Raw genomic sequence first — 16,632 nt, forward strand, 5'->3', positions numbered from 1 at the left:
ATGTGAACATAACGTGATTCTTTGAAAGCAATAGGCCGTGTTTTCAGAAAGCTCAAAGTGGGTAGGATCATACAGAATAAAGATGAAGTATGTAATATTGCCAGTCACGGTTCAAATGGGTACTGCAATTTCAGCCTGCACTCTCAGAAACAAAAAGTACAAAAGCTGTCACTGGGGCAGTACCTTTTCAAAAGGTACACTTTTGTACCAGTTAGATTCAAATATGTACATCTTAAGTAATAATATGTACTTTTAAGGTATCAAAATGGCCTCTTAAGTACAAGCATGTCCCTTCTGAAAAGGTATCACTCCAGTGACAGCTTTTGTATCTTTATTTCGGAGCGGGTAGAATCTGCCTGAAACATTTCAGAGTATAACAGAGGTAGGCAATGTCAGTCCTGGGGTGCTGCTGTCCTGCAGAGTTGAGCTCCAACCCTAATCAAACACACCTGAACAAGTTCAAGTTCAGAAATACTAGAGCTACAGGCAGGTCCAGTTTTTTTTCAGGGTTGGAGATAACATCAGCACTCCAGGACTGACGTTGTCTACCCCGGAGTAGAATTGTATCATTATTTTTCAGGGAAACAGCTATGTAAAAATAACCCATTTCTGCAAAAGCATTGACGCATCGTACAGAAACCAAATTCAAAAGAAATTTGTTTTTTTTTTAGTTAACTGAACATGTTTCCTTAAATTCTGAAAACATTTTATGGTATTTTTGTGCAGTCACAAAAATAAAAACAACAGATACAGCACCATTAATGTGTATGCTTGGGTTATTAGAAACCTTTTTAAATTTTCTAGAAATTAGAAAATGAATGCAACTTGCATAAATACACACAAAAAAATAAAATTATCTAACTGAAATCACACCAGTCACCCATTATATAGCCGTTTGGTATAACTTGACTCACGTAAACCATCTATGCCAAACATTTGAAGTGGATCCAAACCTTTCAAATTTGTCCTAAAACCCCAAAATACATTTTAAGCTCAGGATACTTTTAACTTTTTTGCTCCAATTCAAATGTTGACGGTTAGCTCTTACATTTATGAACAGGACATGGCACGCACAGGTGAATCAAGTCTAAATAAAACTACATGTGCTGCATTACGCAACCTTGTGTAATGTCTAAATGAGAAGTTAAACTGCCAGTCAGTTGATGGCGTAGGTTCACAAACAACTCTGCACAAAAAGCCAATTACCCTTCTCGGTTTTGTTTATTTTGAACATATGCCTCCAAGCTTATGAGTTCACATTAAAGTTCTGCTAACTGTTGCCCCCCCCTTCCCCAATCAAAAAAAAGTGCCCAAAAATATTAGAACTAGAACTAAATGAGGTACATCAAAAAAAAAAAAAAGCTAAAAATAAATACTGATGTTAACAAAGAGCATAGTAGTTTAAGTAAATAAATAGTGGAAATAAATGAGAAATGACATTAATTCACAGTCAGACAGGCAGGCAGTTTGTGTAGCATGTATCAAGGCATGGTATAGGTTTAGAATCTGTGCTCTGTATTAGTTAGTGCATGAAGGGTTTTCCGAAACTGCTCATGGTTCTGGTCAAGTGGTCTGGCTCCTCTCAGGCTTTGGAGAGAGCCACGGCGGAGAAACGCACCTCCCCTTTCTCTCGCTCCATAAACTCACGGCACACCCTCGCCGCATCCTACAGAGAGATGAAGTCAGTTATTCAGTCACATGACTCCTTGCTTAAAGACGCTCTAATTCTACTGTTCTGACTATAATGAACTTGTATGAAAACTACAAAACCCATACCTAGGAAAATGTGTGCTTACCATGACAAAGCTTTCTGGTTTTGTAGGTCCATGCTTCACGGGTCCATCCATTCTGCCATCTGAGACAACAAAAACTCACTTTTTATTTTAAAAGGAGTTTATATTTAAATGCAAGTCATTGACACAGAAACAGACAACGCACCCCAATGTATATCATCCACTTACCCAGCTCATAAAGCTGACCATTTACATTGACAAATGTAATGAAATGGAAGTTGACTTTGTCTGCCTCTGGCTGTTAGAATAAGAGATGGAGGGAATAAAACAACAATTTAACCGGGTCATTACTTTTAGTGTTGACGCATGATATTGTCTTACCCGACACTGTCCTTCATCAGCAACCGCATCATGAGTTTCCTGGATGGCCTGGATTTAAAAAAAATAAATAAATAATTTACAAGTTACTTTAAAAGCAGAAATCAAGTTTAAAAACGCAAAAAAAAAAAAAAAGACAGTACAATAGTACCACCTATTGGTTGTGTTGAATACTGCAAATAAGAATTAAGCAGGCCTTTGAGTCACATGAACTTTGTAGCTCTTTTGAAGATAATCTTTGTTTTTGGCAAATCACATGTTTACGGTGGCTTTTAATGGACACTTACAATACCTTATTTTGTTCAAGTTCTTTGGCTCTTTCTGCAGCAGACTTCCCTGAGGTGGCTTCTAGAAATTTCTTCAGTGCAGAGTCACTGTCTAAAGACAGGAGGAGGGAAAAAAAAGTGCCGATTCATCCCAACTTATTTTTTTTACCCATAAGAGTAAGCACAGCAATTACAAAGTTTATAATGTGCCTGGTTTCCGGTGCCACTGTTTCAAGCTATTTTTAGATATTCAATATCTTGCAAACCAGTGTGTCTAACCATATTTAATGCATTAGCTTTAATTATGAACACACTGATTTGTAATGCAAACAGTTTTAGTTCACTGCGCTGTTATTCTTATTTTCCAACAGTGGCCAAAGAACCAGAAGTCTCACATTTACAGAAAACAAAAAGGTTTTGTCAATTTATTTGAAATGTTGTAATGTATATATGTATACATGTAAACTGTTGCAGATTAACATGGCTAGGAGTAAATGTGTTTGAATTTATTTAGCTAGTCAAAATATGCAAAGATAAATAAATCGGTTACACTTTACAATAAGGTTCATTAGTTAAAACGAGTAAATGTGAAAGAATGAACTTCTAGAGCATTTATTCATTTTGGTTCATGTTAATTTTAGCAATTATTAAATTGTGTTGGTTAGCATTAGTTAATGCACTGAGATAAACTAAACGAATAATTGCTCTAATGGCAACAACGAACTAATGTAACAAAGATAAATAAATACTGTAATGTATTGTTGAAGGTAGTTAATGCTTTCATGCTAACAAATGACTATAATAAAAAGCCGTTGTTTAACTCAAAGCCATCAGCTCTATTCAGCATCAGTAAACATCTCGTGTATGGCTTAAATTTTATGGTACATGTTTTCACTGACCAAAATCAATACTGTCCTGGTTGTTGGCCACAGCATGTACCAAACCCACAGTTCCACAAGAGTTGACCACAGTTTGTTTCAGGAAATACACACTTTTAGAGTCGTCTACAGACTGTTTGGAACGAAAATCCTCGTGCTAAAACAAAAGGAGGGAGACGAGGGTTAAAGTTACACAGTTAATATGGTACGTTATTGTCAGTAAATAAGCGAATGTAAAGACGCTCAAATGCTCAAGTAATGATAAATTACCAAAAGCGCACAATAGCAAAAATCTACAATGAACTGCACTTAAAGCATCTGTAAGTTTTCGGTTACCGACTCCTCACGTGAGAGCGGTGACCACGCCCGCGTTTACCGTAACGCTTTGTGCGCGCGTGAGCGTGCGTGCTGCGTACCTGTTGCGTTAAAGGGAAGAGCAGCATCATGGCACAGCAGGGTGAGGGCACCCCTGACAAAGACTCATCTTCCAGACCCAAGACGTCCACAAAACGCCAACTCGAGCCCACACCCAACTTGCTTAACACCTACACGGAATCGCAGAAAAAGAGGTTCACGAAAAATCGGTTTTCGAAACCCGTCATTAAACAAAAGCGATGCCTGATATTACCTACTCAAAGTTTGAAACGACCGTGTCTTATAAGCGACTGATAAATTAATTGTGCAAAATTACACATTGCGTCTGGCGTGCATATAAAAATGCTGCGTGTTATTGTGCATAGCAAGTGATGCTGTGTGTAAGCCCACGCCCTTTGATTTCAGATTGGAGTCCATGACAGTTTAGTCCCAGACGCAACAGACCTGTCCAGCAGTCTCACCATCACCTCATCTTATGACTCAGCGAACGTACCTTATTCAGCATCTGAAACCACAAATAGGGCACAAATACGTCGGTCAAGAGAAAACGAAAGCACGCACGATGCACAAATCAGCTAGCGAGGCTAAATCGTGATAAAGCGTGAAACCTCCGGGTTTATTTCCATAGGCTTCCACTCCATGATTGCAGACGGTCTTGAGTGTCACTTCCCAGAGTTCAGAAAGGCGCCGCCCGACAAAACACAAACCAGACCGAAGGAGCACGAGGATCATATATGCGACCGGTCATATTCCATTTACTCAGACCGGAGGGGTGTCCGCCCAGATGCACGAGCTATTTATGAACTACTGACACACTTACTCACCCGACTAGTGTTTTTTTCGGTTTATTTTGGAGTGTCGGAAAACGTCGACGCAAAAAATGGAACAGAGAGAAATGGGAAAAGTTGGTTTCTCCAGCAAAGATTCTTCAGCAATAGACCGGTCCGCCATCGGCCGATTCTGGAAGCTACCAGAGTTCTCCAGCTCAGATGAATCATTTGATTAAAATAAAATGTAAAAAAAAAAAATCGGTGACATTTTACATTAGATAGTAGTATTTAAATTATGAATTAAGAGCACTCGATGATTCGAAGCAGCATAAATCAGAACTGAAGGACAAAATTCTACTTTATACCCAACTCACATAACATTTACTTTGACCTGAGTGGCTCTGTTGAAATAACAACTGATGACTTGCACTTTTGAATGCCTTGTCCAATTTAAGGGTATTTACTGCCACTCTGTGTTTTTCTGTGTTTGTGAAATCAGTTTATACATTTAAAGATATATTAACCTGAGGATTGAATGACTAACGACCAAAAAAAGCATACTTAAGCCATTGATTCGCTGAAATATTTAAGACCCCGCTCATTGTGTCATAACTACTGTATTGCTGAAAAATAAAAAATAACATACTTTCATTTCTGCAGTTAGATCATTGCTTTGTAGAGCAGAAGAAGATTTTATTTAAGTCTCTTACTTGGTCGCTTACAAAAAAAACATGTTTGTATCATTTTATCAACTCCGTCATATAACTCCAATATATCATATCTTCGTTGAAAAGTGTCTCCTCCTCTTTGCTGTCATCTTGTCTAACTAGGTTAGAAGACCTCTCCAGCTCTCTTAAATAATTTAGGAGCTGAGACTAAGTCTTAACACTGTGAATTCATGCTTTATGAATGATTCTTATTCTTAAGTCTAGTAAAATTACATAATTCTTAAGACCAAAATTTTACTCTGATCAGCTTTTTAGATACAGCCCCTGATAAAAACATCACAATAGCATACATGTATTATATGCGACTGCCCATCAGTGAGCATCTTTTGGTGTGGAAAGCTGTGTATTTGTAGAATATAACATCATTTAGGTGATTTAATTTTAATCCTATAAACCAGTCCATATTGTATAATAATGTTGCATCCATGCTTCCTCAAATTTCTCTCCTGATTCAGACTTTTTGTTTCGCTGAAGAAAGTGACAATTAACTAATAATAATTAGTTACATTTTCAAAGCACTTTTATGGGTACCCAAAGCACTTGGCGATGGAGGGATCTCCTTAACCACCACAGATGTGCTGCATTCACCTAGATGATGCAACAGCAGCAGCTAGCTTATTGGTGGAGAGGAGAAGGAGATTAAACCATCCCAAGGACTGTGGTTTTGGATAGTATAGTGTCCCCATCACTGGGGCTTTAGGACCCACACAGACCGAAGGATGAGCACCCCATGCTGTTCTCACTAACAACTCTTCCAGCAACAGCCTAGTTCCCTATCAACACTTTACTCGTACTGCACCTGCTAAATCTCTCAAATGCAGAGCTGCCACTATTCTGCGTGCAGGACCCACTCGGATGATGGGCACCGGGAGTGTATGCCTAAGAAAGGCCCAAAATCCCACAGAGGCTGTCTGCTTGCACTGCGAGTCCTTCAACCTCTCCTCTCTTCGCACTCAGATAGCTTTCTTTTCAGAGAGCGATTCTAGTTCCTGGGCCCTCCTGTCTTCTTTTCACTAGCCTGTGAGAAAGAAACAGCATTCCAAGACAAGCAAGCTCACACTGGCTTAGCCCCCACATGCCTCACAAAATCTCCTGTCCTCTTACTCAATGAAGACCAGAGTTTTTGGAGGGAGTGACGATGAGCTGAAGGATGACAGTATGTCTCTAGCATCTTCAGATACGGAGTAGCTGTCACCCGGCCGCCATCCGAGCCCAGCCAGACTAAACAAGGGATGGATGCCTAGCTTCTCCAGTCAGCAGTCAGCGAGCTGGGAAAGCATTGGCGTCCCCTAGAGGACCCGTCTTGCAGCTGCCTCGAAGAATGGTTCCTGCTCTAGTGCCCTCAAGAAGGTGTTAGCAATCAACACCATCCTTTCCTGAACCTTACGATGAACATACAGCCTCTACCTCTTCCTTTGCCCCTCTCAACGGCGGCAAAGAAAAAGGCTATAAGAAGCCCAGATTGCACAATGCTCATGGAACTGAGAAGCGCAGTCGCTCAATGGCCTTGTGGTGCTGGAGCGACATTTATGGCTCAGTCTGACCAAGATCCAGACAAGATCCCTTTTCTAGATGTATCAATCTCTCAGAGCAGGCTGTTCAGTACTTCTCTCGAGGGCTTCACCAAACATTTCACGGAGGCACAGAAGGCATCCCAGGCTATGCGACATTTCCTGCCAAAACTCCTTGCTGCAACTGCTGCTACCAGCTGCCCCAAGTCAGAGCCGCCTCAGCAGGCAAAACCAGAGCCACGATGAAGTCGCTTTCACTCAGCTGGAAGATGCTTTCCATTTAGAAAAAAAGCCAGCACCCCAGATCCAAAGTAGTGTTGGATTCACCTGATGTTATGGTCCTGATGTGAGCACCAAAAAGTGGGTGGGGCAAAGTCTTGCTGCTGCTGGACCACCCCGCAAATTGCCCTGCCGCCGTGTTCTATCCCACAGTGTTCTGTGCTCTGTGTCCTCAAGCAGCTACCAAATGCTTGAGTATATACAACCCCTGTCCTGCTAGGAAAAAGCATGGTAAGCTATCCCTGGGGTGTCAGAGTGGCTAACGGGAATAATAAAGTTTGAACAAAACTAATGAATCTAAATTGTACCCTAATAATATGGTTGTTCAGAATGAATACATTAAAGCAGATCCTCTCACAAATAGAGCCAGGGAACTGGCTTTTTTCTCTAAACCTAAAAGACGTATATTTTCACATCCAGATCAGTCTTTACAGACCATTCTTAAGATTTGCCTTTGAGGCAAATACACAATACACAGTCCTGCCCTTCGAGCTCTACCTAGCTCCTCACACTTTTCACGAAGTGTATAGACAAGGCACTCTCTGCTCTGAGGTAGATGGGAGTTTGTGTCCTCAATTATCTATCTAGATGCTAGGCTACCTAGCCAGGTTAGAGGAAGAATCTCTGTTACACATACCTCTGCTACTCAGCCATCTAAAATGCAGTTTTGCCAAGAGCATACTGTCTCCCATCCAACGTATAACTTTCCTGGGGATGGTCATAGACTTGACATGCATTGAGAGCATGGATCTTGACGTAGTGTGCCGTGTCCCTCATTCAGTTCATGTCCTCCTTGATGTCTCTCACCCCCTAAATGTATTTCAAAGGCTGCTGGGATTGATGGCTGTAACCTCCTCAGTATTGCAGCTCAGTCTTCTTTGTATTGGCCCTCTGCAATACTGTCTGTTGAGTTCCACCTCGAGTATGACATCTCAAACAGATGGTGGTGTCATATATAAATCTTCATCAAGACGCCTATTCAGAATGGGCCCAGTTCAACTCTCAACTCTCAACAATACTCTTCTTTGGACCCGCAATGTCCCATCAGAGTAAGAGCCCATTCAACTAGAGGCATCGCCTCATAATGGCCGTGGTCTAGCAGTATCTTCCTAGTAGAGATTTGTGAGGTGGCTGGCTGGTCCTAGCCATCCACATTTACTAAATTTTAGAATCTAGACGTTTCAGAATTACATGCCAGAATCCTTTCTGCTTAAGGGTTTTACCATTGTGTGGGTTTAATATGTTTTTTGGGCCGTGACATGCAGAAAATGTTGAACCTAAATTGCTTGTCCTTAGCACAAATAAATGCTCAGAGAGCGATGGCCGTGCAGTTTCAATGTGTGATTGAAAAAAGTTTCCTATAACATCTTTAGCAGACACAATACTCGTTCCTGTGTCTCAGGGAACCAGGTTTATGGAAGTAACTGATTATGTTTTCCCAGGAGATCTCTCATCCAGGTACTGACCAGGCTCAACCCTGCTGACATGATGAATTAGCTTTTTTGATTCACATGACTGGAGTCATGTGGCATTATTGTGATAATTTATCCGCCGTTTAAACTGTCATTTTGAGATTTTGTTCTAAATAAATAACAGTGTGTGTATGTACACTGTATTGAGATTACATACAATTTCCCCTAAAATGCTGTGATTGTTGTAAAGACAAGGGCTTTTATTTTGATCAGCTACCTATGGGAAACTGATGTTCTTTTTAGAACATAAATGCATTTCAATAATGTCTGGGCTTGAGATTTGATCAGCAAGTCTTGTATGCATCCATGTGGAACAACAATGGGTACTTCCCCAAAAAAGATCGTGTCACGTGTCATGTGACGCCCATCATTGTGTTTGATTAGTCTTATGTTGCTTGGCAAATGGTTTTTCTCTGTTCACTCAGATCACCTGCTGAAACAACAGTTTGTTGACCAACAGGGTGGGGGACAACCGCATCATATTTCACAAACCACAGTCTTGGATGGCAAACGTTTATGTTTATAATTTTGTGTAATAGCATGCTGGCATTCTGTGAAAAGAAAAAAAAAGTAAAAAAAAAATTAAAACGTTCTCTGTATTCTGAAATGTCTGGTCCTCAGATGCGATTCGTTGCATTTGTATGAGCAGATGTACTGAAATATAAGAAGAAAGCAGAAACACCACTACCCATAAGTCAGAGCGACTGGTTTATTTGCCAGGGTGTGGCTCTACACATAGTAGTGAAGTTTAATCCTCCTACTAGCGGAGGTCACTCCTCATTCGTGCTCTTTCGTTCAGTACTGCAGTCTTTCCTCTTCTCTCGGTAAGTACATTTAAACAACGCTTAAACACGAATTCTTAAACTTTTCGTGCTTATATTTCTGTAGTGTACACAGGTATTACCCTACCTATCTGAAAACCATCTAAGTTACTTAATAAACTAAGCCTTTTATAATTTTATACGCACATGCTTTATATTAAAAAAATGTTTAATACTCCACTATTATTTTGACTTTTCTTTCTTTTTTTTCTTTTTTTAGCTTCAAGCTCTTTGAAGTAGGCTTTTATTCCAAAGATGGTAAGTATTTTTTTTTTTTTATTATTATTGCTTAAGTTTATCGTAATTTTAGCATATACTAATATTTAACACGCCTTTATTCTTGCCGACATTTTCTACAGAGAATAATGTTACATTTCCGACAGTTCATGTGTCGACGCCCATAATAGCTCCGTAAGAAAAAAAACAAAACGCATTGCTTAAAGGGGCACAGGAACCATAAGTACTGGTTATACCGCTGTCAAACACTTCAAACGATGCTTCTTTATTAACCAACGATCTAGGCGACACTGTCTCTGGAAAACGGTTACGTAAAGATTTATCGACCACGACTATTTCAAAGAGAGAGTTAAGGTTTTCACAAACCTGCCTAAATGTTTAGAAAGAAAGAAAATGGTTGTAAATGAGAGCAGCCAGGGATGACTCACTCGTGTGGGCTGAGAGACCCGAAGGGCGTTCCTGTCTCTCTCCTTCTCAGTTTCTCCACTCTGGGATCCTCTCTCCTCCTCGAGTCCAAGACTTTTCCCTTGTTCCGCCAACTAAAAGTAAACTTATGAATGGTTTCCGCTAACGTGGCGGATGATAATAACGCCTAATAACTTGCCGAAGTCCGCAATGTGATTGTTTTGAGGCTATCAACTACTCTCGATCTAACCAGTGCAGTTGTTTGAAATTATTCTTTATAGCGTGAAAGCTTCAGTGGCATTGTAAAATAATTTATTTGAGCTGTTTAAAAGCAGGGACGCCTGGAAACAAGCAGACGCTTGTTGCTGTAGGTAATATTGTTTTAATTTCCATGTATTTGAATAGGTCATATGTTTGCTGACACTTGTATAGAAAGAGTCCGAGTAACATGACTCCAGCTGGCAGCTCACGCAGAGCCACGAGTAATATGTCAAAAAAAGTCCTTCACTGCACGTTTACGTGTATTTAACTATATTGCAGTGCAATGTCTTGCTTCTGTTTTGTAAAATGTTTAATATAAGTTAGCATTCACTTCTGCTTTATCTAGTGGACTGTCACCATGGCCAGATTTGCAGTCTGATCTGAATGACGCTTTGCTTGTTTTGTGTAATTGTATTGCAGGTGGAATGATTTAAATAAATCAGTTTGTATGTTGCCATTATGCAAAAGCAGGAATCTGTTCTATTTGGAACGGATGGCCGCAGATTTTTAGTTAACCGTAGAAACGTTCAGGCCCGAGTTATTCAACACATTCCTGTGGCTGAGACATTAACTTAGGCTTGAGGTGAACAATACATTTCCTTTCCCAAACAAAAGAATGTCATTTAGTTTATCTAATAAAAAGTGGTAATTGTAAAAACGTAACGGCTTATGTGGCGGACGGCAGCTGGTTTAGACTCGCAGGTTTGTAAACAATAGACACGTTCACTTTGCGCGGCGGATTTATTTCTGGGGGCTTAACAGCTTCTGACCTTTGGCCTTGGCACAAAAGACGCACTCAGAATCACATTATAGCATACTACCCTTACTACTCCCGCATCAGAAAGATATGATAAAATAGGAAGAGTAGTGTACGAATTCAGGAATACTTTGCGTCCAAAATCGCATACCTGTGGTAATTACTTGTTTTCGTGTTGTCATGTGGCCTACCAGCATCAGCTTTTTAATGAGACCTTGCTGAGGGCTTTTGTTAGTAGTATGGTTGTCACCTAGGGGACTTAACTGAGATAAAAACAAACAAGTGTGCCCGTGCCTTTTCCTGTGACTCCTTTGATCAACGAACAGATGCGTGTCTCAATTGAAGTTCATTAAATTGTTTGAAAAAAGTTAAAAGCGTTATCTTTTACTCTGGAAGTTGCATCACTTGGTAAATAAGGACCTTTTATGGTGACTTGCATAACTTTCAGAATTCGAGTGGACAGTAGTGTCTCTAAAGTCACAAAAAGGATGCAGATAATAAGTGAATATGAACCATATTTGAAAGAAAATGTTTGAATTAATTTACACACGTGGTATTGTCTGACGTATGGTATATTCACATCCAGTACGCTGGTATCTTCCCACCGCCTCCTCAAAACATTTGCAACAGAAGATTTGTGGAAGTTGCTCATAGTTTCCATGTGGAAAACTGCCGCATGTAGAAGTTTAATGCAAATCTTCTTTAACTGGCTGCACATGTGGGTGTGCTTGTGACTCATAGGGGCATAGTTCCCAAAGTTAAATATACACATACCATAAAAGAGAACACGAAACTAAGACTTTATTTTTTGTCTAATTAGGCTGGCAGAGGCACAGTGAAGCCCCAAAGTGGATTCAATGCTAATAACGATGCTGAAGTTCTCTACAAGGCCATGAAAGGACTCGGTAAGTGTGACAAACATATTAGATATCAATTTTTACATGTCAGTAGACTTGTATGTTTATAATTTAACGCGGTATTATATCAGTCGAACCGGTATAGGTGTAAGTTAGAATCTATAATGCTTTAGGAGAGATCTTACACAATTAGTATGACTTATTTATTATTATTTGGAGTATAAAGGCTGCATATAGATTTATTCCTATTTAGACGTTAATTAGTTAAGTTTTGTTTTGTTTAATCAGTTTAGTTCATTCTTATATCTGAATACCCCAAAATATTGCATCTGGGTGTAGGAGATGGATATTAGTTTACTCATTTGGTCGTCAAACATTTATTGATTTGTTTTTTTTTTTTTTTCTCAGGCACTGATGAGGATGCCATTCTCAAGCTGCTGACAGCACGCACTAATGCACAGCGCCAAGAAATCAAAGCTGCATACAAAACCCTGCATGGAAAGGTAATACCATCGGCATACATTCTGTACTCTTAAAGGAGCAGTTCACCCAGAAATTAAAATTACTCTCGCGTGAACACAAATGCATCCATTGCTGGAAGTAATTTGAGTTATAATTTTAAAAATCATTCATTACCATCATGTCGCATACATTCTTCAAAACACAATTTTAGATATTGTAGATGCAATTGTGACTTGTGACTGTTCCATTGACTGGCAAATAAATAACACTGTCAAGAGCCCGTAAAAGTATGAAAGACATTGTCAGAATGCTCCATCTGGCATCAGTGGTTCAATCTGAATGTTATGAAGCAACAAGAATCATTTTTGTATGCAAGAAAATAATAATAATGACCATTTTGAAGTATGCTGTTCTGCGTCAGCCTCCTGGTTTTCATCTAAAATATCTAAAATTGTGTTCTTGAAGACATACAAAACTTTTACTGGTTTAGAATGACACTGTTTAATTTGAATTAATACAGAACATTTAAAAAAGTGCGTGTATTTATTTTTTCGTTTTTATCTCCTTTAAGGATTTGGTGGATAATTTGAAGTCCGAGCTGGGTGGGAAGTTTGAGAGTCTGGTAGTGGCTCTTATGGCTCCTCCCATCATGTATGAGGTCACATGTCTGCGGGACGCTATTAAGGTACATACCAATAAAGAGATGGCAATCATTTTTAAATAACGTACAATTCATAATTGTTGTATGTATTTATTTATTTATTTTTATTTGTTGTCTTAGGGTGCAGGCACGGATGAGAAAGTGTTGGTGGAGATCTTGGCATCCAGGTCACCTAATGAAGTCAACCAGATCAAAAGTTTATACAAGCGAGGTAACTGTGTTTGTGTGGGTTGAGTACTATACGTCTTTAACTTAGCGTTCTCATTCTTAGTTCTTTACTCTTGACTATGTCTATGTATGTATTGTAGAGCATAACGAGGACCTGGAGGAAGATGTGACTGGTGACACTGGAGGTCATTTCAAGAGGATGCTGGTTGTTTTGCTACAAGTATGTAGTCATGTACTAAGTAAACATGAAAATGTACGATTTAACTCAACAAAAATGTGTTCTTATAAAGTGAGACTGGAAATTTAGTCCACTGTAAATAGACATTAGACTTAAGTGTGCATGTTTTCTTATTTATAGTATTACTGTTCATTCGACATTATATTATTTCTCCGTAGGCTAGCAGACAGCAGGGTATACAAGAAGACCTCATCCAAAGCGATGCCCAGGTAAGTTTGTATAAGCAAGTAAACATTTGCGAATACTTGTTAAAACTACAGTGTTCATTATGAGTTCAAAACTTTCATTCTCTGAAATAAAATAGGTTGTGGAATAAAGAGTTTCTTTTGGCTTGATGATGAGAAAATGCGGTGAAATGCTGCCATCTAGCGGCTGTTGTGTGTAATATCTGTTTGTCAGTCATTCTAAAAGTTGGGTCTGTGTTGGGTGTAGGCTCTGTTTGCTGCAGGAGAGCAGAAGTATGGAACTGATGAAGGCCAGTTCATCACTATACTGGGAAACCGTAGTAACGCTCACCTTAGGAGAGGTTAGTTTGACACGTGTGTGTTGGTAGTGAAAATTGTTTTTTTTTTTTTTTTTTTGTAAATTCATTTGTTTTCTGTTAATGTTTTTCCACAGTGTTTGAGGAGTATAGGAAGCTCTCAGGGTATGAAATAGAGGAGAGCATCCAGAGAGAGACCTCAGGAACCCTTGAAGAAGTACTGCTGGCTGTGGGTAAGATACACAAACAGACCTCTGTCAATAAAATATGGTTAATTCTTCAATCAAGTGCAAAATGGAATTTTCTATAATTTATCATTTTATTATAGAGGGAAAATTAAAGTATGTGTAAAGACTATGGCCAAAATACAGACATTAATGCAATCTTTTTTTTTTTTTTAAAATCATATTAGGGAAGGGAATACAGCTTTTAGTTTTTTCTCTGCGTGTCTGTTTTGTCTGTTAACACGCTCTTTTTCTGCCTCCTCAGTAAAGTGTGCCCGCAGCGTGCCAGGCTATTTTGCTGATAGCCTTTATGGTGCCATGAAGGTGAATCTGTTTTAATATTTGTAAACCAACAAGCAATAAGAAAAAATATGTATGTATGGCAGGCAGAGGGCAAACCACAGCCTGCAGTAGTACATCAAGTTAAACTAAATTAAATTAAATTAAATAGAAATGTTGAATAAAATGAGTTTAAGGTTAGAAAATAATGTATTATTATATTTTAGTTTTAGTCAACTATAATAATACCTGCCAAGAACGCACCTGTTGCTTTAATTCTACTTTCATCCTGTAGGGGGCAGGCACCGATGACCGGACACTGATCAGGATCATGGTTTCCCGCAGTGAGGTGGACATGCTGGATATCCGTGCCGAGTTCCGCAAGAGGTTTGCTACCTCTCTGCACAAAATGATTCAGGTATACTCATGCATACAGGTGTTAGTATTTAGCAGTTAACCCCTTAGAAATGTTGTTCCTCGTGCACATCACTGAAACTGAATCTTCTCTCATCTTTCCATTACTGCAGGGTGATACCTCAGGTGACTACCGTAAAGCCCTGCTGCTGCTGTGTGGTGGTGATGATGCATAAAGCCTGCCTCTGGGTCGGATCCCATGACTCTGTAGGACGAGGGCCTAGTCCCTTTCTGAACCCAATTCATGACAAATTACAAAAACGTGACATTCCAAATCAAAAGAAGGATCTCTTGTCCAACTGTGAAGATGCTCTGCATAGCACAGAATTACTTAAATAAGCTCAAATAAGCACTAAGCAAAATGTGGCACTCAAATTCATGAAGCACGATTTATCATAGATTTAGAGAGATTTAGATATTTTAGTATAAACTTAAAAATTATGAGGCACTTTCTCTATTCCATATGCAAAGAAAACCCCTTCTCTGCTTGTCTTATGCAGTCCATCATGGGGGAAAAAGTCCCACTCTTTAAAGATGAAAACTCAAGCCTTAAGAAGTTTCTGAAAACATATAGTAAGACCAAAGAACTGTAATCAGTGAAGCAATATTTTATATGCATTCAGCAATTTTTCATGTATTTATTGTTTGTATATTTACTAACTACCTTGACATTTCAGTGTATAGCGATACATAATCGGCATCAATCACAAGTTTATTTCACTGTTGACCTCTCTGCATGTGTTTTTAAAACTAGATTTGTGGAAGTTAAAGGAAAGATTCACTGTGCTTTCGGTGACGGTGGTTTGGAAAAAATGACAGAAAGAATTACCCGTGATTGGCACATTGATGTAATCACACAAACGATAATGAGCTAAATGTTATTAATATTCATTAAAAGTTGTTACTTGTTCATTAAAAGGTGCTACTGCTAAAATATTTTAATATTTCATTACCATAATGTTCAAAATAAACACTCATGAACTAAAGGCAAATACATTGTCTCCTGTGTGACTGATGGCAACTGGACTGTACTGTGCATTTATGGTCAAATCAGTAAAGCAGTTCATCCTTTTTGTTATTTTACAAACGCACACACTACCAGAACAGATTTATTAGAGTCAGTGCACCATCAGGTCGGCGTCCATAGCCTTGTGCTGACATATAGCATTGTTTGCATCCTGCCTTGAAGACCTTTCCCATCACCACTTTCTCTCTCACCTCACTCTTTGTCATTTCTGCACTGTCCTGTACTAATAAAGTAAAGTGTACTATTTGTACAATACCAAGTGAATCATTTTAAAACGAATAATTTAAAATTTGTATATAAAAACTAAAGTTCTTTAGTTGCTCAAAAAAAATACTTGAGGTTTAGTGCGGTGTAGGTCAGTATTGTCCAAAGGGGGGCGCTGTAGTCAAAGAGTGAACAGACAGCAGGTAACGTGTGGAATGATTAAAGAATGAGCTAATTAATGCTCACAGGTTTGAGACTGCACTGCATGTAGTTTGTTAGTTCTTGAAATATGCTCCAAGTACGGTCCTGTTTGGTGAAGTAAGGCACATACTTCGATAACTACTTTTCCCCGTGGCGAGGAGGTACCGTATAATACATTTCCAGGAAAATTGACACTATGCTTCCTTGTATCACTATAGGCATGCTGGAGAATGTACTGCCGGTGTAGACAAGCTTTGTTTGCACCTGTCCTTATTAAAAACAAAATAATAATAACAGTGGGGTGATGTAGTAATAATTGTGTAATTCTTCAGTTGTATGGATGTGTGCTTCAGAGTTTGTCAACCGAATAGTTTTGATCATAGACTCTTCTGTATGTCACTTCCACCCTCAGCCAACAGATAGGAGCAGATGTACCAATAGGTGTTGACTTCACAGCACATTACCGGCCAATGGCAGTGTCTGAATTCAGGGGTGGGACTGTCAGGCCACCTCGAGACACAAAGGAACAATGAACGTGAAACCCA

The 16,632-nt window shown here is 39.1% G+C and overlaps 2 protein-coding genes across 2 annotated transcripts; one reads left to right on the top strand and one right to left on the bottom strand.

Moving 5' to 3' along the window:
- Positions 1-1,197: 1,197 nt before the first annotated feature.
- On the bottom strand, positions 1,198-4,391 carry uchl1 (ubiquitin carboxyl-terminal esterase L1 (ubiquitin thiolesterase)). The gene is made up of 9 exons (XM_043243971.1): positions 4,239-4,391; positions 4,124-4,135; positions 3,672-3,800; positions 3,277-3,412; positions 2,404-2,489; positions 2,115-2,162; positions 1,962-2,031; positions 1,797-1,855; positions 1,198-1,666 (listed from the first exon to the last, which is right to left on the bottom strand). The coding sequence occupies exons 1-9, from the start codon at positions 4,269-4,271 to the stop codon at positions 1,583-1,585; spliced, it is 657 nt and encodes a 218-aa protein (XP_043099906.1). The 5' UTR covers positions 4,272-4,391; the 3' UTR covers positions 1,198-1,582.
- A 4,720-nt stretch (positions 4,392-9,111) lies between these two features.
- Positions 9,112-15,647, top strand: anxa5b (annexin A5b). The gene is made up of 13 exons (XM_043243910.1): positions 9,112-9,214; positions 9,432-9,469; positions 11,692-11,776; positions 12,137-12,231; positions 12,762-12,875; positions 12,972-13,062; positions 13,160-13,239; positions 13,416-13,466; positions 13,690-13,783; positions 13,876-13,971; positions 14,228-14,286; positions 14,537-14,659; positions 14,769-15,647. Exons 2-13 carry the CDS (start codon positions 9,467-9,469, stop codon positions 14,829-14,831), a joined length of 954 nt encoding a protein of 317 aa, XP_043099845.1. The 5' UTR covers positions 9,112-9,214; positions 9,432-9,466; the 3' UTR covers positions 14,832-15,647.
- Positions 15,648-16,632: the final 985 nt, after the last annotated feature.

This window comes from Puntigrus tetrazona, chromosome 1 (genome assembly GCF_018831695.1).
Source record: "Puntigrus tetrazona isolate hp1 chromosome 1, ASM1883169v1, whole genome shotgun sequence".
Classification (NCBI taxonomy): Eukaryota; Metazoa; Chordata; class Actinopteri; order Cypriniformes; family Cyprinidae; genus Puntigrus; species Puntigrus tetrazona.